General features: G+C 41.3%; 1 protein-coding gene across 4 annotated transcripts in view; it reads left to right on the top strand.

Moving 5' to 3' along the window:
* Window positions 1–22,590, top strand: part of FRAS1 (Fraser extracellular matrix complex subunit 1) — a 447,355-nt gene that overhangs the window by 278,141 nt on the left and 146,624 nt on the right. For all 4 annotated transcript variants that reach the window (XM_059922796.1, XM_059922794.1, XM_059922793.1 and 1 more), the window contains exons 23-29: window positions 5,489–5,635; window positions 8,272–8,412; window positions 9,336–9,476; window positions 10,983–11,123; window positions 13,884–14,154; window positions 17,699–17,783; window positions 20,642–20,968. In XM_059922796.1, the coding sequence (XP_059778779.1) occupies window positions 5,489–5,635; window positions 8,272–8,412; window positions 9,336–9,476; window positions 10,983–11,123; window positions 13,884–14,154; window positions 17,699–17,783; window positions 20,642–20,968 (1,253 nt within the window). The remainder of the gene's footprint in view (window positions 1–5,488; window positions 5,636–8,271; window positions 8,413–9,335; window positions 9,477–10,982; window positions 11,124–13,883; window positions 14,155–17,698; window positions 17,784–20,641; window positions 20,969–22,590) is intronic.

Here is a 22,590-nt window from a genome sequence, read left to right as displayed (position 1 = left end):
ATTCACAGATGAAGGAACAGTTTTGAAATAGGCTGAGGCAGCTTACTTTATTTCAATCAGTAAAGTGTCAGTTGCCAAAAAACTGTGTTATACTTTTCTCATTTTGAAAATGACAGTTAACAAACACAGTACTGATATTTCAATTTTCTGTCCTAGGAAGTACCATGTTGAAGGAACTATAGAGTAATGGTTAGGAGAGTGGGCTCTAGAATCAGGTAACTAAAGTTCAAATCCTAACTGCCACTTAACTAGCTTTGTGACCTTGAGCAGGTGAATTAACCACTAGGCCTCAGTTTCTTTTTTCTGTTAGAGGGAGATTATAATAGTGCCTACCTCTAATGTTATTGCACTTAGCACAGACCCTAGCAGAGAATAAGCTCTCAGTATAGCTACTGTTGTTACCATCATCATGTGAAATGAGAGGCAAATCAAGCAGTAAAAGATATTTATATTTTATAGATAGAAAGATAGGTATTACTATTAGTTTATGGAGATTCTTGCAAGGATTTGCATTTGAAATGAAGTTATATGGAACCCACCATTTCCATTTTGCATCATCTATTGAGATACCAGAGATAAAAATCCCTTTTGGATCAATGAAAAGAGTTTTTTGGGTTTTTTTTTTACTTTTGTAACAAAAACTTTGCTTGGTATATATCAACTGTCTGCCGGAATCTGTAGATTCTGTAACACAAGAGACACAAATGAAACACTTGCATATTCTATTCAAGAGCAAAAGAGTGTTGGTGTAGAAGTAGTGACTTAGATTTATGAGGCTCTTCACTGCAGTGGAATCACAGAAATAAAAGTTCAAAAGAAAAACCAGAATCCCTTATATGGCTTATAGGTGGCAAAAATACATTGCATTGAAATATTTCTCTTCTGGGAAGCTTCTGCTCTGCACAAATGCATCTGCTAGGCTACCATGTAAATAAATAAGATTTTATAGACTATTTCAGTTAAATTAAGCATCTTCTAACTTTAGTCCTTTGCTAAAGCTTAGGTTTCCTTCATCCAAAGACTGAGTAAGGTATGCCCCTAAGTTGGGCTATTTGAGTTTCTAATACATAAAAAAATTCCACAATGCCCCTTTCTTTTTTTTTTTTTTTATAAATTTTATTTATTTATTTATTTATGGCTGTGTTGGGTCTTCGCTTCTGTGCGAGGGCTTTCTCTAGTTGCGGCAAGCGGGGGCCGCTCTTCATCGCGGTGCGCGGGCCTCTCACTATCGCGGCCTCTCTTGTTGCAGAGCACAGGCTCCAGACGCGCAGGCTCAGTAGTTGTGGCTCACGGGCCTAGTTGCTCCGCGGCATGTGGGATCTTCCCAGACCAGGGCTCGAATCCATGTCCCCTGCATTGGCAGGCAGATTCTCAACCACTGCGCCACCAGGGAAGCCCCACAATGTCCCTTTCTAATGCTCATCGTTATAGACAATTATAGGCCTGACAATTTTAGGAATTGTGCAGTAAAGGGCTTTTAAGGAAATATAATCAATATTAAGGGGAGGCATTAATAACCATATTATAGAAGAAAGTAAGAGCTTCAGAGCTGTCTAGATTCTGATTACAGGAACCTTTAGAAATTGCGTACTGAGCTCTAACATTTCAGGATAACCAGTTGAGAAGGAACTTTAAAGAAGAGATGATAAATGAGGTCCTCAGTACTTGAAACCGTAGTGCCCTAGAGTAGGAGGAAGACTCCAGCGCACCTGAACCAACCTCGCACCCAGGACAGAGATTCTCTCTCACCCCCTCACAGGCTGCTACAGATGAGGAAGGAAGCCAGGTGCTTCGGTGGGGATGAGGGCTGTTTCTCATCAGCCCTAGAGCTTTCTTCTGGAGCAGTGTAGAATGGCTCCTCCCTCATTCACAGGATTCCCTTCCGAAGTCTGACATGAGCTTGGACTTCTCTGCTCTGAGCAAGGCTGGAATCAGTGGAGTATTGAGCAGAAAGGGAGGACCGTCTCCGAGGTACAGTAGGAAACAGGGAGGGAGAATGGGCTTCATAGGCTGTGTGGTTCCTTCCTCCTCAATGAACGACAGTTCAAGTATCAATACATCTCTGCTTACCTCACTACTTTCTGGTCCCCTCGGCACCTTCTTCACTGTCCTCTTAGCACTTTCCATGGGGTCACTGACCTCCGAGAGCTGCACCTGCTACTCCAGACATTGTCACACCAACGTGACTGCAGTAAGACTGATACCCTCTGGTCTGAATATTGTAAGAGGGAGAAAAGGCTCCTCACCCACACTCCTCTGAACGGGGAAGCTAGAACCCAAGGGGTTTGGTTATGTGCAGAACTACTTTGAGTGAGACAAGGTCACTTGGGGATTGCCTTGGAGACGGCTTAGGGGTTCGATTAAAGAGGAAGAAGCATTCGAAGAGAAATGATGGAAGCCCCCTGCTTCTTTTTTTTTTTTTTTAAACATCTTTATTGGAGTATAATTGCTTTACAATGCTGTGTTAGTTTCTGCTTTATAACAAAGTGAATCAGTTATACATATACATATGTTCCCATATCTCTTCCCTCTTGCATCTCCCTCCCTCCCACCCTCCCTATCCCAACCCTCTAGGTGGTCACAAAGCACAGAGCTGATCTCCCTGTGCTGTGCGGCTGCTTCCCACTAGCTATCTATTTTACGTTTGGTAGTGTATATATGTCCTTGCCACTCTCTCACTTTGTCCCAGCTTACCCTTCCCCCTCCCCATATCCTCAAGTCCATTCTCTAGTAGGTCTGTGTCTTTATTCCCGTCTTGCCACTAGGTTCTTCATGACCTTTTTTTTTTTTTCCTTAGATTCCATATATATATGTTAGCATACTGTATTTGTTTTTCTCTTTCTGACTTACTTCACTCTGTATGACAGACTCTAACTCCATCTACCTCACTACAAATACCTCCATTTCATTTCTTTTTATGGCTGAGTAATATTCCATTGTATATATGTGCCACATCTTCTTTCTCCATTCATCCGATGATGGACACTTAGGTTGCTCCATATAGTCTTTTAACATTTCCAAATGCTCAGTGGGACCCCATTTCTTTTGGGAGTCAGTGAAGGAGCTGAGTTATGCTTTGGGAATGAGAGACTTCATAGAAGGATTCAAGAACACGGAGGCAGACAGAAGCTTGAGGAAGTAAACTCCAAGAAACTCTCAGCTGTCAGTACAGAGGCCTTGTTTTGCAGCTCCATGTCCAGCAGGGCGTCCAGCTGACATTGAGGTTACATGAAGGCTCTTCAGTTTAAGATTGTGTTCGTTTCTTTAGTAACCATATCAACTTTTAGTAAGCTTTTAATCAACTAAGATTCTTAGATCATTTTTTATAATAATGCTTTCTAAAGAGGCCTTCTGTCCCCTCTGTTTGTACAATTGGTTACAGAACATAAATGCAGGACTTTACTTACAGTTTAGCTTATTTCATCTGATTACTTTTAGTTTATTGATACAATGGGCCAAAATAAGTTTGAGTTTTTCTTTCAGCTGGTGAAACTTAACTATGTGTGTATCCTATGTAAGTGTGTGGCATATTTAAATATCATTAGCATAATTTCTTTGTTTTCATTAAAGTAATTAATAAAAATATTGGTCAACTAAGAAATTAAGCCTTCATCATAATACTCTACTAAAGACATTCATTTCCAATCACAAAGATTTACTGACAACTTTCTGAGTATGTATTTCAACCATCTTCTAATCCACTTGCAGCTGGTAGACCCCACTTCATTTTTGTATTCACAAGTTTATATTTAGGGTTTTTGTCAAACCCTTTGGCAAAATTAAGATACAACATGTGTAGAAATCCTACCTCCCAAAAGGATAAAAGTTTAGTCTCATATAAGTTTCCAACAATAAAAATATTTTTTTCTAATATTTTCAAACTGTTTGAAAATCCAGTCTAGAATTTTCCTAGGACCTTTAATTACAAGTCTACATATTCTAACAAATATTTTATACCAGTGGCTTTTCTTGTAGGTGAAACAAAAGGAGTTTCTTTTTATTTTAGAGGGAGGTCATTTTTCTGCACTGTGCCACACACTTTGACATCCTTTAGCACTAAAACTCGCATGATCACTCTCTAGACTTTTCCTCTGACACATGCTGAGAGAAGATTTTAGAGTGAGGCAGAGATGCTAGTGCTTGAGTATATATTATTACAATATCTGGCTTCTTTCACTTATGTTGCAAATATTTATTGAACACCAACAAAATTACAGATAACCAGCTAGGTGCTGGGGACTATTGCAAGGAACAACAGAAACCTAGTCTTTGCTTTCATGAAGCTTACAGCTGTAAAGGATACAGGTGGTAAATAATTGCTGAAATTCAACACTTTTATGTATGGCATGAATGAAAGGTATAAGAACAGTACCTGGGAGACCTGTTCTAGACTGGAGAGTCAGGGAAGGCCTTCTTGAAGAAGAGACTGAAGAATGAGTAAGAGTTAAAGACAAGAGACTTGGAGATTATATTGAGAGGGTTCAGTTATGTGTATTATGATTTCTAGGTAGAAAGAATGGAGGGAATAATGGAGAAGCAATATTTACAGAAATGATGGCTGGAATTTTTCCAGGACTGAAGAAGGATACGAGTTCATAGATGAAAGTGTCCTCTGACACCTGAGAAGTATGAATTAAAAAATCACTCTTACAGATACATGGAAAATAGAATGCAAGGGAGTCAAACCAATTAGGAGGCTATGATAGTGGTCTAGGAGGAGATGATGATGGCTTGGACGTATTGGCATTTGTGGATATGGAGAAAAGCAAAAAGTTCTGAGAATTATATAGGAGAGTTCAAATAAATAAGATCCAGTAAGTAATTGAATTAGAAGTAAGAGAAAGGGAGGTGCCAGGAGAGACTCTAAGGTTTCTAGCATGAACAACTGAGTTGATGGAGAAACGCTAGTTGTTGAATCAGGCAGAGATGGAAGCATGACCAGACTTGGAGATCATCCCTTGATGCCTAAATTAAGTGACTGCTAAGAATTACAACTGAGCAAGTCAGTAAGCCAGGTCACCTTAAAGTCCTTCGCATCTTAAAATGTGGGATTTCCTGAGCTCCAAAATAAGTTGATGTCTAATTTTAATCTTGGTATCACACAAAAATCTGAATCTACATCATAAACTGTAGGGGCCTTGATTCCTTAAGAAGCAAGGTTCCAATGACACTCTGGACTATTATTCCAGAGATCTTGGAATAAGTATAAATTAATCCTGTTGCTGAGTCACAGGGCAGTTTGGATGTGGGATTTCTGTTCTTGGTTTTATAATTTATCTTCTCTGGAAAATAAAATTACCGTTTTTGATTTTGGAAAATAAGATTAACATTTTCTGTTTCTTTTGATCGCAGGGTAGGGTTCTGAGCCGTGATTAAAAAACAGGTTGGAGCGAGGCTCTGTTCCTTTGCAACATCTGTCTAGGTTTGATCAGTGCTTCAGTATTTGCAGTTGGAATCATCTGGTCATTTTCTTTTCCTATCTGCTCAGCATGCGACACACATTGCAGAAGCTGTGATTCACAGGCCAGCTGTACCTCCTGTCGAGATCCAAACAAGGTCCTCCTCTTTGGAGACTGTCAGCGTGAGAGCTGTGCCCCACAGTACTATCTTGACTTCTCCACCAAGACATGCAAAGGTAAAGCTTTTCCAGAATTGCACGAGTCTTCCACTTGGCGATGCCCCTTTGCTAGAGAAGTCCGCTCCCACATTGGGAAAATGCTGTCATCAGACGTTTAGACTTTCTCTGATGGAAAGTCATTATGTATGTATGTATGTATGTATTAAGCAAATATTTTTGACTATCTACCATGTACTAGATGTTATGCCAGGTCTTAGTAACTAGACCAGAGGTGGCAAACTGGCAACCCTCAGGTTGTATTTAATCCAAGACAGGGGTTTGTGGTGTTCTTTTTTGGTTTTTTTTGATCCACTGAATTTAACAGCGTTTTAAAATTTTTAATTCTTTGCCTTTTAAAAATCAGAAGACTTCACATACAATAATTGAGATTTTCAGTTTCTTTTGAAAAAGTCAGAAGGTTTGGCAGTACTGGATTTGCATTCCCACGGTGCAGCAGTAGGTTGATGAGTAGCTGTCACCTCTGTTGGGTGGAACATGATCTCCTAAGGGTGGCACAGGGCCCACCTTTCCCTGTCCTATCACACCAGGCCTATTTCAAAGATTTACGTTGCCCTCCTGGGCCCTGTAGGCATTTGCATTTACAACTCTAGACTGCCAGACTCTAAGCTTAATGAGGACAGGAGTTGTGTCTGATTTGTTCATCTCTTGCTTAACATACTTTAATGAGTGAAGACACAACCCCCGTCCTCCAGGAGTTTATAAGCAAGCATTGTCAAAAACCGAGTACTACCTTTTACCTTGTTTTCCGGTGTTTAACATTATTGGAGCTTATGCTCTTCAAATGGCAGCACTCAGCAAGCGAGAAAACAGAATTAAAGGATGGATTTCCCTTGCTCCTGTTCCATTTCCCTTCTCCATTCCTCCATTCCACATTCCCCCCCACCCACCCCTCCGACCTTTCCAATTCTGCCAGAGAAGCTAGGGCTCAGATATGGAGGTCAAACATCTGTCAAGTAAACTTGGGATGCTTTAAGGTTTTGCAAAATTGCATACTTTCCATTCCAAGAAATTCTACTTGGTTGTTAACTGAGGCAGTCTGCTGTGCTCAAGACCACAGAACCTTTTCTAGTTTTTCCCTTCTAACCAGTGGTTGTCAGTCTGTGGTGAAAAACAAGATTATCACAAATCCTCCCTGTTGTAAGTGATTTCATAACTATGCTGGCAGTTTTCAAGGCTCTGTTTTAGTCATTTTCCCTCAGGACTGATTCAGTCAAATAAATGAGTGAGATTAACTTTATAAATCTTCTTGGAAGCACGTGTACCATCGTGCACATTTACCTGCTTCTTTGGGACTTAGAAATATTGCATCAAAGAAGAGAGAAAGGTGACTAATGAGAGGTTTCCCCAGCTTCTTAGAGGAGAGGGACGGTGGGGTGAGGCAGCGCTGAGTGGAGATACGTTCTCCAAGGAAACCAGTTCAGCAGCAAACATTTATTAAACTGCTGTGTGCCAGGCACTGTGCTGAGTTCCTTAAATTCATTATTCCATTTAATCTTCACAGTAGCCTTATGAAATAGGTGCTATTCTTATCCCTGTTTTACAGATAAGGAAACTGAGGCTCAAAAAGCTTAAGGAAAGTGTGTAAGACATGCAGATAAAAAGTGCCAAAGCCATGACTTGAATACAGATTTACCTGACTTCAAAAACAAATACTTAATCCTGCTATTTTGTCCCGTCTTCCACGCACGAAGGGCTTACCTTACCAGCTAGAACTCTGCATTTTATGACTGCATCCAAATTGCCTGGGCCATCAAAAACAACAGCCACAACAACTAGCATAATCACAATGACAAAAACAATAGCCGCAGCACCCTGTCTTCCTGGGCCTGACTCAGTAGTTCTGATGTTGAACCCGAAGATCTGTATTTCTAACCACCCCCTTGAATTACTTGGGTGCGCATCTAAGGCTGGGAGCCCCTAGAACATAAGCTTCTTGAGGGCAAGGTCTACACCCGCCACACGAGGTTCAGGGCTATACATCCCGTCAGTGCTTGTTCAGTGAATGAACATGTAAAGGAGTCAGCTCTGCTCTAAATGAGATCTGTTATTTCAGGAACTCCTTTCTTTCCGGACAGTTCTTTTACACCCCTCGTAAGTCTGATGTCGTCGGTTCTTTCTGTTGGGCTGGTCAACGCCTGACTTTTGAGAGGAAGAGAGTCACGGGGCTGGTGTCAGTGGAGAGAGCAGATGCATTCTTCGTTGAGTCTCTGACATCCTTTACCTATTGGCATTTGGAGGAGGTCAGATTAGGTTTGTGGGAGCAAATAGGCCGCTCCCTGGAGCAGGCTTTGCATGAAGATGCTGTGGCTCTGGGGATGAAGACCTCTGGGTCCCGTACGGAATAGGATCCAGTTGATCTGGCTTCTCAGCAGCCCCGCTGACAAACAGGCTCTGCACCAGCGTGGAGCGATCCTCGTACGCGCCGTGTCTTAACGTAATCAGGAAACACTCAACCTCAGAGAGGCGTTCAGGCTGCTCCAAGCAGAGCCTCGTTAGAGCTCACTTATCTGACATCTCTTATGCTGTCCTCACTCCCCCCCCCCCCATGCAGCTGCAGCCAGTGTCCTCCTAAATTAGTCTCTGGGACTGAGGGTGGACAGAAAGGAAGCTGATGGAAGGAACTTTCTTTCTAGAGTGTGATTGGAGTTGCAGTGCGTGCCGCGGGCCTCTGAGGACAGACTGCTTGCAGTGCGTGGATGGCTATGTTCTCCAGGACGGCGCCTGTGTGGAGCGGTGCTCACCGTCATTTTACCGGGACCTGGGCCTCTGCAAGAGTAAGTGTCTGCAGCCCTTGCCCTGTGCTCATCCAAGCTTCCGCCCCCTCTGGATGTTACTCTTCTGAGAAGGAGCCTGTGGCCAGTTTCCTCTCTGGCTTCTTATCCAATTTCTTGTTTCTTTCCTAAGAGCTTTTCTTTGTTCTAATGCAGATGCCCGCTCTTTCCTTCTCCCATGCCCCAGTACAACATTTGCTAAATTTGAAATCCACATGGGAATCTTGGAGGTATATGGCCACACAAACAGATATGGTTCGACCATTAGTTCTGGATTTCCTTAAAACTGGAACAGTCCTGTGCTCCAGGTGGAGAGGTCTGCGTGCTCTGGTCATTTGAGCACAGGGAAAGAGTGTCTTATCCCACCATCTGCCCTCCCACGACCCTCCCAACACCATATGTCTAACCGTCGCCTTTCTCTGCCTCAGTACCCCCTTCAGCCTCAGTTTAACGCCGCAAAGTCCTCACAGCCTGGAATGCCCACCCAAAGTGCACAGGCTGCATTCCTGGGAACATCCTTGGGTGATACCCTGAGAACCGACCAGGTTAGTCAGGAAAGACTGACACTTCAGTGAAGCAGTGCAGGGAGCCGAGGACTAGTTAATAATAATGATAATGGCTGATATCTGTCAATTTATCGTTTGCATAGTATTTTTCATCATGTAATTTGATCTTTATCCAAGGAGCTGGGTGGGGCAGTGTGTTCTCTGCATTTTATAGGAGAGAACACTGAGGCTCAGCGACGTGGAGTGACTAGTGCCAAGTCACCCAGCTGGTAAGCGCGGCAGTCACAGTTGGAAGCCTGGCTCCTTGGCCCCCAGTCTGCTGCTTTGCTCAGCGCACCAGGTTGTACTGCCTCATCACGAGGGCCAGGAGCCCCTTGGAAAGCCATGCACATTCCTGTTGACCTGACTTGTGTCTTCCAGGTTGTGACAGCCACTGTCTCCAGTGCCAAGGTCCCCATGAGTGCACCCGCTGTGAAGGCCCATTTCTCCTCTTGGAAGCCCAGTGTGTCCAGGAATGTGGCAAGGGGAACTTTGCAGATCATTCAAACCGCAAATGCACAGGTAACTTGGAGACTGTGCTGTGTCCTCTGGAAAGAAGCGAGGGCAGCAAGGAAGTCAGGTGTGCTGATTCTCAGGTAACCAAGGAGAATCTGAATTAGGAGCAGAATGAAAACCCAGGGAGTTTGGCCTAAGTAATCGATGGCTTCTCGTGCACATCTGTCAATGGCTGGCTAAATAGAATATGGAAGTGCAGGCCAATAATTCTCTTCCACAAATCAATATTGTCCCTAAAGGTCTGTATGGAAACAAAGCCAATATTTCATGGAATGTAAAGCTTATATTGAACTGAGGTGTGGTGTCCATTAAGAGTGGGTCAGCCCTATTGGCATGGGCCCAGGGTTTTCAGTGCGTAGACTAAATTACCAGTGACCCTGATATTGCCATAATATCCTTGAGGAGTAGGATTTCTGGGGACAGTTTAGTGAGACACATTGATCTTTTGTTATTAAACTAAAGTTAAACCCAAAGTCTTAAACTCCTTGTCCATTGAGTTATTCACAAGAGCTTTCTCAGTTTGTTTTCATCATTTCCATCAAAACTTGGTACTGTGTGCCCCACTTCAGAGAATACCTGATATTTAATAATAATGCCATTACCTAGGCATGGCATTTTATATTGCCCCAAATTTCCTTCATCTGCATTATCTCATTTAACATTCACAATGACTTGGTGAAATATGGCAGACACTATGAATCCTGTTTTACAAATGAAAAAAAAGAAAGAGCATTAAGAGTATTAACCAGGATAACATAAAGTCAGATATTAAACTCAAATTTTCTGATTCTAATTCAGGGCCCTTTAAACCATCCTGGGCCACCTCTCTAGAACAGCATCTCAACTGAGGAAGCAGAATAATTAGGCAGTAAACACTTGCTTTATAGAAGCTTATTAACTTGATTCAGATAAATAATCTATGGTCTTTTAAATAGCTTGCTCTCCACATGCATTTAAAATAATAATAATAAAAATAAGAATAGCAGTGATAGTAGTACCTCTGAGTCCTTTCGTGTGCCCGATACTGTGCTAGTCACTTCGCGTTATATATAGCCCATGTAATCCAACCAACAGTCATTGCATTAAGCGCTATTACTATCCCCATTTTTAAGATGAGAAAATTGCATCACAGACTGTTAAACAACTTGCCCGAATTCAGCAGCCGTTAAGTGGTAGAAGAGGAACAGTACCCGACAGGGCTTATGCTCTTAGTCCCCATAAACTGCCTCCCTTACAAGTCAGTATTGTTAACTTCTTAAACAATCCATTTATGTGCAACATGTTCAGGTCATAGTGTGGAAAGCAAGGGTGCTCCTTCCTGTTCACTTTCCTTTGCGGGGTAGGAAATGTCATTTCTGTGAAATTCTGCAGGAAACTGTGGGAATTCTCTCTTGCTACAGCTGGGGGTCCTATGTTGCTGTGCTCCCACTCTTCGTTTCTTTATCACTGGTGGCCCCCTCTGGGCGCCTGTGCCTTTGTCCTGCCTCATTCAGTGTGTCCTCTCTCCGATAGCCTGCCCCCGGGGGTGCTTGAGGTGCAGCCACAGAGACCGGTGTCACCTCTGTGACCATGGGTTCCTTCTGAAGAGTGGCCTTTGTGTCTCCAACTGTGTTCCCGGCTTCCCTGCCCATTCCTCTAATGAAACATGTGCTGGTAAGTGCTTCCCCTCCGATGCTCTGGTGAAGTCACCTGTAATTTCTCCACGCGGAGGCTGAGTTTGCAGATACAGTTGGCTCGTGTGGTATAAAATGCAGGCTTTCCATTCTCGGAAAACCCCTGGTGCTGCTATGGAATAAGGGACTGTTTATAGAACATGGAAAATTTGGGAAATTCAACTTCCAAGATCTTTGGAAGGGAAAAAGGAGCAATCTGTGCTTTGAAAGTCACAGCTATCAGATCAGAAATTTGGCATAAAACTTAGCTGTGTTCCTGAACTACCGCCACGTCATAGAAAATTATACTTACAGATATAACTTATTATATTTATATAAACATGTAGAGCTATTATGCCAGGGTGCAATGATGCATCCTTTGTGCACACACTGGAGATAAATGATAAGTAATTAATGAATAGTGTGAGGAGCTTGCCCCATTAGGTTCACATGTTGGAAGTGGATGGATTTCAAGCCACTCTGCTTGCCACTAAGAATTAGGTAACACGTTAAGGAATGGAGCTAGTCTTGTCCAACACATCCATGGACACTTTAGCTTAAACAACAAAGAGAAACAAATTTAAATTCAGGCTTAATTTTGAACCCCAGAACTTTTACAGGTGAATGAGGATTGGGAGTTATATTATAGCTGAGCATTTCTTGGCTTCTGAGTGTCCTTCATCAATAACATGAATCATGTTTTATCACCTGCAGTCAATCATATTTTTCATGTCTATATTTCTGACCTCTAATGATATTAAGACTTCCCATGGGAGAAAATATCTTTGGCTTATTTCATTAGGATCCTTCTGGAAACCCCAAGTAGAATACTTGAGAGTCAGCTTACCCCACTTGGGATGTAATACAAGTCAACTTGTGAAAATGAATCCAACTTTCATTGGAGTAATTCTACGTTAGAAGTAGTCCCCCTGAAACTTGGCATTCCTAAACTGCCCTGTCTGACCTACTTGTAAAAGGAAGAAGTGCTACCGGTTAAAGTCAAAGCAAAACGACTTGCAGGAGACAGGATGAATTCCATATCAAGGTCGGAAATCCTAATTCATCCATCAGATGTTTCCTCTGGACAGAGATCGTAAATTTTTAAAACAATGTATATATTTCACATGAATTCTGAGTAAGCCACTGATAATCCTACTTCATGGTAGATTAACTGGTGCTGTTCTTACACATGGTATCAGACACTTGACTCTTTTCTTGCCCTTGGTGGGTCTGATGGTCAGATATGACAGATGTATTAGGATAGGACTGTGGTTCTCAAATGTGGCAGCCTATTAGGATTACCTGGGGAGCTTGTAAAATCACTAAGGTCCCACCCCAGAACATCTAAGTCAGAATCTCTGGTGGTGAGCCTAAGTATCAGGATTGTTTTAAAAGATCCCTATGTGATTCTTTATTGTTATTATTACTGAGATATAATTCACATACTGTAGAATTCACCCTTGAAAGTATACAATGAGTCTTTAGCATATCCACAATGTTATGAAACCATCATCACTGTCTAATTCCAGGTCATTTTAATCACCCTAAAAAGAAATCCAATAACCATTAGTAGTCTCTCTCCACTGCCATGTTGCCTTAGCCCTTGGCAACCACTGATCTACTTTCTGTCTGTATAGATTTGTCTACTCTAGATGTTTCATGTAAATGGAATCTTACAATATGTGGCCTTTTACATCTGGCTTCTTTCACTTGGCATGATATTTTCAAGGTTCCTCCATGTTAGAACGTATATCAGTATGTCTTTTTATGGTGAATAATAACTGCATCGTATGCATATACCACATTTTGTTTATTCATTCATCAATTGATGTTTGATTGTTTTGATTATTTCCACTTTGGGCTATTATGAATAACACTGCTGTGAACATTCATGTACCAGTTTTTGTATGGACATATGCCTTTCAGTACTCTTTGGTATATGCCTAGGCGTGGAATTGCTGGATCATATGGTAACTCTATGTCTAATTGCTTGAGGAATGGCCAGACTGTCTTCCCAAGCAGCTGCACCATTTTACATTCCCACCAGCAATATATGAGATTTCTAGTTTCTCCACACCCTCAGGAATACTTTTTATTGTCCTTCCTAGTAGGTATGAAGTGATATCATCTTGTGATTTTGATTCAAATTTCCCTGATGACTGATGATGTTGAGCACATTTTCATGTGCTTATTGGCCTTTTGTGTATCTTCTTTGGAGAAATGCCCGTTCACATTCTTTGCCTATTTTTAAATTGGGTTATTTGTCATTTATTGAGTTGTGAGAATTCTTTATGTATTCTGGATATAAAAGGGATACACGTCCCTTTTCAGATATGTAATTCGCAAATATTTTCTCCTATTCTGTGGATTGTCTTTTCACTTTCTTGCCGGTGTCCTTTGTTATTAAAAGCACAAAAGCTTTTAATATTAATGATGTCCAATACATCTGATTTTTACTTTTGTCACTTGTGCTCTTTGTGTCATATCTAAGAAAGCATTGCCTAATTTAAGATCACCAAGATTTTCTCCTATATTTTCTTCTAGGAGTTTTATCGTTTAATATTGAGACCCTATGTTATTCTCATGTGCATCCAGGATGAGAACCACTGTATTAGAAGGAGTCTTATGGAATACGATAGCCTAGAGTTTCATCTTTGTAGCTCTGAATGAACATTACAAGTCTATTTCTTTAAATAATAATAATAAAAAACGTAATTAGTGACTGTACCAAACCTGACCTTTGGATTCATATGTTTTCCAGGCAAAATACACACCCCTAGTCTTCATGTGAATGGTTCCCTCACCCTTGCAATTGGTTCAATGAAGCCACTGGATTTTCTCCTCCTGAATGTTCAAGACCAGGATGGCAGGGTCGAAGACCTCCTGTTCCATGTGGTGAGCACTCCCACCAATGGTCACCTCGTGCTCTCAAGGAATGGAAAAGAGGTTCAGCTCGACAAGGCTGGCCACTTTAGCTGGAAAGATGTGAAGGAGAAAAGAGTGCGTTTTGTGCAGAGCAAAGAAAAGCCCAGGTGACCCAGCGTTCTGTTGTTTTCCTCCTGCCACCTTTCCATCAGTTCTCTGCACCCCACACCCCCTTCTCAATAGCCCTCCCTTTTCTTCTGGGGAAGATCGATACTCTACAAAGGCCAGTGCTTTCAACTGCCTGTCATCATATCACTGTAATTGTTCAGAGAGAGTGCTTCTGTTAGAGGCATTTTTATTTTATCGCATAATTATGGGTAATTCTCTGATGTGATGGGAAAGTTCCTAGTACAATTACCCAGTTTTTTGGCCCAGGATAAACAAAATCGCTTATGTACCCAGATGCTGCAGCTGCTTCTTCAGCATTAGGGTACTACACCGGGAGGAGGGAGTGGCTAGAGGATGGAGTGTGTACTTTTCAAGGTGTTGTGTGGTTCCTAGAATTTCAGAGTTGGAAGGAAACTAAGAGTCACGGTTAACTTGTTATTATCCACTTTATGGGACTAGATGTGGTTCATTTTTAAGCCGGATCCAGTTTCCTTCTCATGCCTAGCACGCTTCTGGCTGTCTTCCCCACCCCAGCTGACATATGCTTCAGGAATGCAGTTGAATGTTAACGCTAACCCAAGCAAATAGAGCCATATAATTAGCAGAGTAAATCTACTAAACAGAAATCAGGGAATACACCCCAAAGACTAGCCTCTTGGATTATCCTTCACCCTGCTCTGCTTCATTAGTGCAGATCATTCAGAGTGGACTACATGTGTAAACAGGGAGTTGGAACCCATGGAACAGTGATAAAGGATGCGGTGAATATCTTCTACTGTCACCACTAAATTTGAGATTTTTTAAAAAATGTTTAAGGTCTGAGCTAGGAGATAAGCGGGGAGAAAAGTAGATCACATGTTCCCTATTGCAGTTCAGAGCCAGTGATGCCAGTAACCTCAAAAGACCCATCTTACAGGAATAAGAACAACTAATATTTACTGAGTGCTAACTGTGACCCAGCCATCGTGTTACGCACTTTATGTGAATTATGTATATTTATGATCCTAGGCTATAGATGGGGAAACTGAGGCCTTGAGCGTGTAAATAATCTTGCTCAAGCCTCACAGCCTATGAGTGCAGAGCTGAGACTCCAACCCAAGGCTCTCTGATTCCACACCCCATGCCTTCAGCCACTATGATTTCTGCCTCCTTAATAGTACGAGGAATAAAGGGCATGCTTCCATCCTCCAGGGGCAAAAGATCATTGCATAGGAAAATATTGCTCCAGAGATGGAGCTTAAAACTCTGGTGTCTGATGCCATAGAATCACTCTTCAAATTTGTGCTCTATCTTCTTTATTCATTTTCTTTCAAGTATAGTTCTTACGTGTTTGCGTCACACACACAGACACATATATACACAGCTCCGTACCTGTAGTCATATGTCTTGGAATCACTTGTGAAAAGTGTGTAAAGTACATAAAAGCTCCACAGAAAACCAAAGTTAAGCCTCTTGTCTGCTTAACCTCTTTAATCTCTCACCACCTGTTTCTTTCCAGAGTCAGCTTGGCACCCCTAAACGGGACCAAGAGTGGTAACTATTTTGCAGGGATTTCTTTCAGTACTCTTTTTATTTTTTAGTACCCATTTTAACACTGGATCTTCTTTTTTATCTAAAAATTTTTTTAAAAGAAAGAATGAGAGGAATAGTAAAACAAGGTTGGTAGAAACTCATGGAAAAGGGAAATTATATAAGTCTCTGAACGATACAAAAACAAAAGGGGCAACCTGCCATGTGGGCTTTTGGTTGTTTATCCCCATGAAAATGCCCACCGTGATTCTTTAGGATTGGCTTTCTTTGGGTTGGAATGCCCCTGTGGAGTGCAAGATGACTCGGAAATACAGTCCTAGTGGCCCTGATAAGCTGGCATGGCTGAGAGGCTGAACACAGTTATTGGAACCTCAGTGCCACCAAGATCGTTTTTCCCCAGTAGGTTGGGAGTAACCATCCTTTCTTTCTGCATTCTGCTTCTTCCATCACCTGCATTCTCTTGAAGTCTGGAGGTGGGAGTGGAGAGGGACAGGATTTAAATGGGACAGAAAATGAAAGGAATGATGGGATGAGAAGGAAGACAAGCATTCTTTCTTTAAAAAAAAAAATCGGATTTATTGAAGTATAATTGGAACCCAATAAAATTCCCCATTTTAAACTGTACTGCTCTATGTGTGTTAACAAATATATATAGTCTTGCAGTCTTGAGACCACAAGCGAGATGTGAAACAGTTTCGTCACTCCCCCCATCTCATATTTACAGGCACTCCCTTCCCCCCAACCCCCGTCCCTGGCAAATACCAATCTGTTTTTCACTCTTATTGTTTTGCCCTTTCTGAAATGTCATGTGAATGGACACATACAGTATATAAACTTTTGTTTCTGGCTTTTGCCATAATGCATTTGAGATCTATCCACATTCTTTATGTCTCAGTAGTTAGTTCCATGAATGCCTTTTAAAGAACCTTTCAAACAATGGTCCCTATAGTATAGAACAGAATTCTAAACCTTCCATAATATATTAATCACACATCTTACAAGCCCGAAGTGAGTTCTGAGCTTGCTTTGGCTTTGAAGGTGGGCCGCTCCTACCTTCTCTCCTAGTAGTCTCTGAAGCTGCTGAAACAGGAAGTAAAAACCACAGCAAAGAGTGAGTCTTATTTTGTTCTATTAATTAGGACTCTTTGGTTGCAAGTAGTGGAAGTCAGCTTGAACTAGATTAAGCAAAATTGTAAGGCTTGTTATAACACTGCAGGTATGGCTCAGATCTCAAACACATCAAGGGCAACTGGGCTTCCAGGGCAAGCCCAGGAGTTAGAACCAGAAATGGGAAGCAGGACTCAGTTCTTCCTCTCATCTCTGTCTCTTTGCTCGAAGGCTACATTCACCTCCCTCCTACAGACGGGCTTGCTCCACATTCTCATCAGCATGATAGACTGTGGTTCCCCCAGAGTCAAATGGCACTGTCAGGCCAGTTCCAAATTTCCAGGGAATAATCAGTCATCCTTCTGTAGTCCAGTCCACATTGCAGGTGTATGTGCGTGACTGGAGGGAGGACTGGGCCATAGAGTCATGTAACACAAACATTGCAACCGCTGTTAATGGTGTTATGGGGGTCCACTCACATCAACTGGGCAGGGCTTGGGAAGAGGATTCACAGGGAAGAGGAAATCATTGAGAACTAGTCAGAGACAGTGAAAGATTCCTTTCCATTCTCCAACTTAACCATTAGCCTTCAATATATTACTAACCTGTCTTGGCCCGACAACTGATTTTTCGACCTTTTATATATTCTATTTAGAAAAATAGAAAACAAAAAAAATAGAAACATTGTTATAATGAGATCGAAGAATATACAGTAGTTTTACCTGCATCTTGCTATGTTAATCTTTATGTGGTCATTTCTATTTACTGTATGAATAGTATATTACTGTAGTGGTTTGATCCAAATTCTTATATGCATATAATCTGAAAATATTTTTAATCCTTGTCTTCCTAAAGACCAATTTAATGATTATACTTTTTTGTTCCTTTCTTGGGGACTTCTTTCAGGAAAGGTTACTTTTCCCTGAAAACTAGTGACCAGCAGTTCTTCTCTGAGCCACAGCTGATCAACATACAAGCATTTTCCACACAGGTAAGAAAATGCCACACAATTAATAATTTCACATGCCTACTGATTCTGAAGCACAAATCAAGATTTTCTGTAGTTTTAGCAAAAATGATTGAGCTGAATTAATCGTGTCTCAGTTTCCTCATGAGATGTCACTGGAGTAGTTTTTAGTACTGTGGGTCATAACAGCAACAAACAATGACTGATACATCCATGGTACTCTTATGTTTCTCATGTAATCCTCATGCCAGCCCTGTGAGGTATTATTATCCCCAATTCACAGATGAGGAAACTAAGTCTCAGGGAGGTTCAGTAACTTGTCTATGGTGATATAGCTGACAGAGAGCTGAGATTTGTGCCCAGTGAATTTGGTTACACACTCTGTGTTCTTGACTATTACGTTGTGCCTGACTTTACTATACTGACTCTCATACTAGCCCTTCAGAATAATTTGAAGCTGTACCAGTTGTTAAGACTTCCCTATTCATAGGTGAATAGGTTTGTTTTGTCTAAGTATTTCTCTCTCAGGGATATGGAATTATGTTTGCCTATTTTGCCTATCTATCATGTAGCTGAACTGCATTTAACTCAGTTTGTGGTAGTTAGAGGATCTTATCAAGGATCTATTTAAATGAAGTGCCAGTGTGGTCATCAGCCAAACATAAGTCTGAGGAAATCATGGTAGTTGCTATAAAATTCAGTGTGATGGCTCTTCTGTTCTCATCACTCATCTCTGTCAAGCTGTACTTATGTGTCCTGAATACAAATCGTGGTAGTTGCTCTGAGTACCTGGGCTTGAAGGATTGAACAGCTGAAATGTGCAAAGGGAAGAGGAAGATCAATGTCTTCTTAAATTGTGAACAGCAGGAGACTGGGATATCAGCATGGGGGAACCCAGATTACCTAAACATTAGATCTTGGTAGTGTGTTAGTCTTGGTTCAAGGAAGGATATGAGATCATTGTTTTTAAAACTGTGATTATTTTGGGATTTCCCTGGTGGTCCAGCAGTTAAGACTCTGCACTTCCAATGCTGGGGACGTGGGTTTGATCCCTGGTTGGGGAACTGAGATCCCATATGCCACGCAGTGCAGCCAAAAAAAAAAAAAACTGTTATTTTTATATTTTTGGTCCAAAAGCGAAAAGACCATGGACTATGGGATAACATAGATTTGAACCAGAAGTGGCTGACAAATGGGACTCACAGCCCAGCTCAGCGATTCTTGACGGCATTCTCACTTCAGCGATGACTGAAATTGAGGAATGATTAGAAATTGATCCTAAATTAATTTGACCTCAGGGTTGGGCTAAGAGTATGAATTTTGTTTAAATCAAAGCAAAAACATACGATCTCTGTAAATATGGGTCAGAGGGCTACCAAGTCTCAGGACTTACTGGCTTAGATGTTTCTCAGTATTTAAGCTCAGATGTTTTGTTTTGTTCTTTTTGTTTGTGCTAATATAGTTACTCTAATTAGGTGCATAAAAGACTTGGGTAGCTTTTGGCAAGTGACTTCCTAATCTGAGATGATGACTTGCCATGGTTCCCTGATTTTTATTTGCTTTCCCCAAATCAGTTGAGTAGATGGTGAAGGCACATTTTAATTTTGTGTATTATATGAGAAACTTTTGTCATTTTAACTTTTTAAAAATGGATTTTTAGAAATGGATTTTAATTTATTTTTGTTTCTTTACATTTCTGTGATATTTCAATATGGTTTTGAGCATCTGTGAGATTTTCTCATGTAAGTTAATTTGATCTTTTCCATTTATGGATTTTGACATCACCTTTGACCTCTCCTCTTACAGAATCTGAGGAGCCATTCATTCCCATGTATAGAATCACAGCTTTTGAATTCTCACTCAGGAATCCTGAGGAGTAGCTATCTTCTATAGCTATTATTTGATTATTATAGAGATGCGCTGGTTAGACATTACTTTAATAGATATTGAAATTTCCAGGAGGCCAGGAGGGGTATTGTTAAAAGAAAACCATTTGGAGTAAAGAAAGGCAGTGTACTGAAAAAGCCCTAGATGGTTCAACTTCAAATGATATTAAAAACTAAGATAATGTTTTCTTTGGCTTCTTGCCTTGATTTTTTTATGGGTTTTTTTGTGTGTGTGTGTTTTTTTATGTGTGGTTCATTAACTTTTATCTCAATGAAAGAACATTTTATTTGCTTACTGAATTTGGTGGGGAGAAACCTGATAATCCTAAGGAAAACATTTTAAAATTTGCCACATGAATTAACCAGGTGGTTGCCTTACTCAGACCATGATCTTATCAGGCTTTATAACCTGAGTTGGGGTGGGCCCGTTGAAGATATGGATGAGAGAGCTTGAAGAAAATTACTGGGAGGGACCAGAAATAGCAGAAATTCAGAATGCTGAAGTATCTTACTCCAAGTCAGCTTGCTGCAGCGTAGCCTGGAGCAAAGTGCTCAACTCCCAACACAAATGCCAAAATTCCATATCTCTTGTTAGTCCCTCTTGAATGCAGACAACTAATTGAGTTCCCTGACTCACCTCTCTGTTGCAATTCAGGGGATGTAGTATAAATCATGACAGCAGAGACTTCAGAGATTTAGAAACAAGCAGCTCACTTTGATTGCCCCTGATGAATATTATGGTCTGGAAGTGTCTTGAGAAATCTCCAGAACCACAGGTGTGAAGTAACCTCCTTTGCAGTGATTACTATGTTTGACTACACCTCTGACAAATGCTGTGACTATGCAAGAGTTTGGCACTTGGCTGGAGCGTCTAGAGTTCCTTAAAAAGCATAGAAATGGCAATCAGGTTGCACACAGCTGGTATCTGGTCCACTGGATTGTCCGCTCTTTTCCTACGAATGGCTTCTCTTCTCCTCCTTCCCTTCAACTCCACAGGCCCCCTATGTGCTGAGGAATGAGGCTCTCCATATTAGCAGAGGAGAGAGGGGAACCATCACCACTCAGCTGCTTGACATCCGAGATGACGACAACCCACAGGACGTGGTGGTCCAAGTGCTCGATCCTCCACTTCATGGCCAGTTGCTCCAAACACTTCAGTCGCCTGCAGCCCCTAGCTATCAATTCCGGCTGGATGAGCTCTCCAGGGGCCTTCTCCAGTATGCTCACGACGGCTCGGATAGCACTTCTGATGTCACAGTCTTGCAGGCCAATGATGGACACTCCTTCCAAAATATACTGTTCCGTGTGAGGACTGTGCCCAAGGTAAGTGTCATTCCTAGAGCTACATTTTCCTCGCACCTAGATGTGAAGTTTTGTTGATGATGTTATATTGCAATATTCATAAATTTAAGATACCGGTAGTTATTTATTTATTCAGACATTTATTAAGCATCTATTATGGAGCTATTTAGGACATTCAAAGATTAATAGAACACATTACCCAATCTCAGAGGGCAGTGTGTATTTTGTTAGGAACACCCTTGAGCCGAAAGACCTGTCCCCATGTTCTCTGCCAAAGGAATACTTTTGAAATTTTGTGTTGACTTGCTGCCGTAAAAATGCCTCATTGTCCTCTGACTTTTTGGTCTGCTGCCTGAGCATGACTGTAAGAATCAAGTGCACCCCTGTTCTTGTCTGCTCTTCTAGAGTAGCTCATGTGATGTGACGCTCATAGTCAGCTTACTGTAATGAATCAAAAAGGATGAGTTCAACCATTCTCAACTGAAGTAGGATGAGAAAACTCTTTTAGTAATCACAGGAATCCTTGGCCTAGGGGGTAGGAGCCCGGGGAAGAGCAGTGCTTCTCAGCCTGAGTCACCCCCATGCCACCTCCCTGTGTTTTTGCCGTGTCCATGAGTGCCTGTCCTACTATTCACTTAATACTTTTCTTTGAATCAACTTACTTTTTTAGCATGGCTTCTTCCTAATAAATACTTGTGAAATCCTGGGCTTAATGTAGAATTATACTTTTTTCCAAAATATTAGAATTAATACATAACCATTTTATAAAATTTCATCCATGTACAACATAAAATGTTTTGGGATACTACTAATAGGATGGCTATCACATTTTGGGAAATAGTGGGCTAGCACATGCTAGTTCTAAGAGACATGTTGAAAAATATTTTCAAAGCCATTTATTACTTGATGATATTTCACTCCAAGCTCTTTTCTCTGTAATAGCAAGAATGACTCTTTCCCATGATGGCAGATTGGGAGACATAATTTTTTTTGAACTTTTCATTCCAAATACCGGCACCTACTGAAGTGTCATTGATGATTAGCTAGAGAGATTGATTTGCTGAGGACAGTTTAGAAATCACTTGTCACTTTCTCACCAATGATCACTTACAATTTGCAGTTGATCCTCATGAAGGTGAAGAGCTGAATCTAGTATGGTCTGCTAGCTGGTTTCTCAGGCTCTGGTCTCATTATTTTCAGCTGCTGAAAACAGTAATGGTGGGAGGAAGTGAGGGCTGAAGATGAGATGGAGCTGGCAGATAGCGACCTTGAAGCTAATCCTAATTATCACCCTCTTGCTATCACCCTGGGAGATGAGGTTTACTTCTGAAGAGATGAAGTCTAGACAGACACAGAAAGTTTTCTTTTCTTCCTTCTTGGTTTCTTTCCAAAGATTGTTATGGGATTTTAGTGCAACCCTAGCAGCCATCTTTCCTATCGAGGTTTCAATCTCCATGTTTGGAGCTCAGTGCATTGTAGTGTACAACCAGTGTGTGTGGTATGGCCCAAGATTGAAGGGGTTTTCTAGGATTTTAGCCACTTCGACTACCAAAACGCAACAAAGAAAAATAGAATTTTAATTTATAAATAAGGCATAAGCACAGAACTTGAGAATTGTTATAGGGCTTACAACTTGGGAGGCG

The sequence above is a fragment of the Balaenoptera ricei genome, chromosome 5 (assembly GCF_028023285.1).
Source record: "Balaenoptera ricei isolate mBalRic1 chromosome 5, mBalRic1.hap2, whole genome shotgun sequence".
Lineage (NCBI taxonomy): Eukaryota > Metazoa > Chordata > Mammalia > Artiodactyla > Balaenopteridae > Balaenoptera > Balaenoptera ricei.
This window is presented reverse-complemented; position numbering and strand designations above follow the sequence as displayed.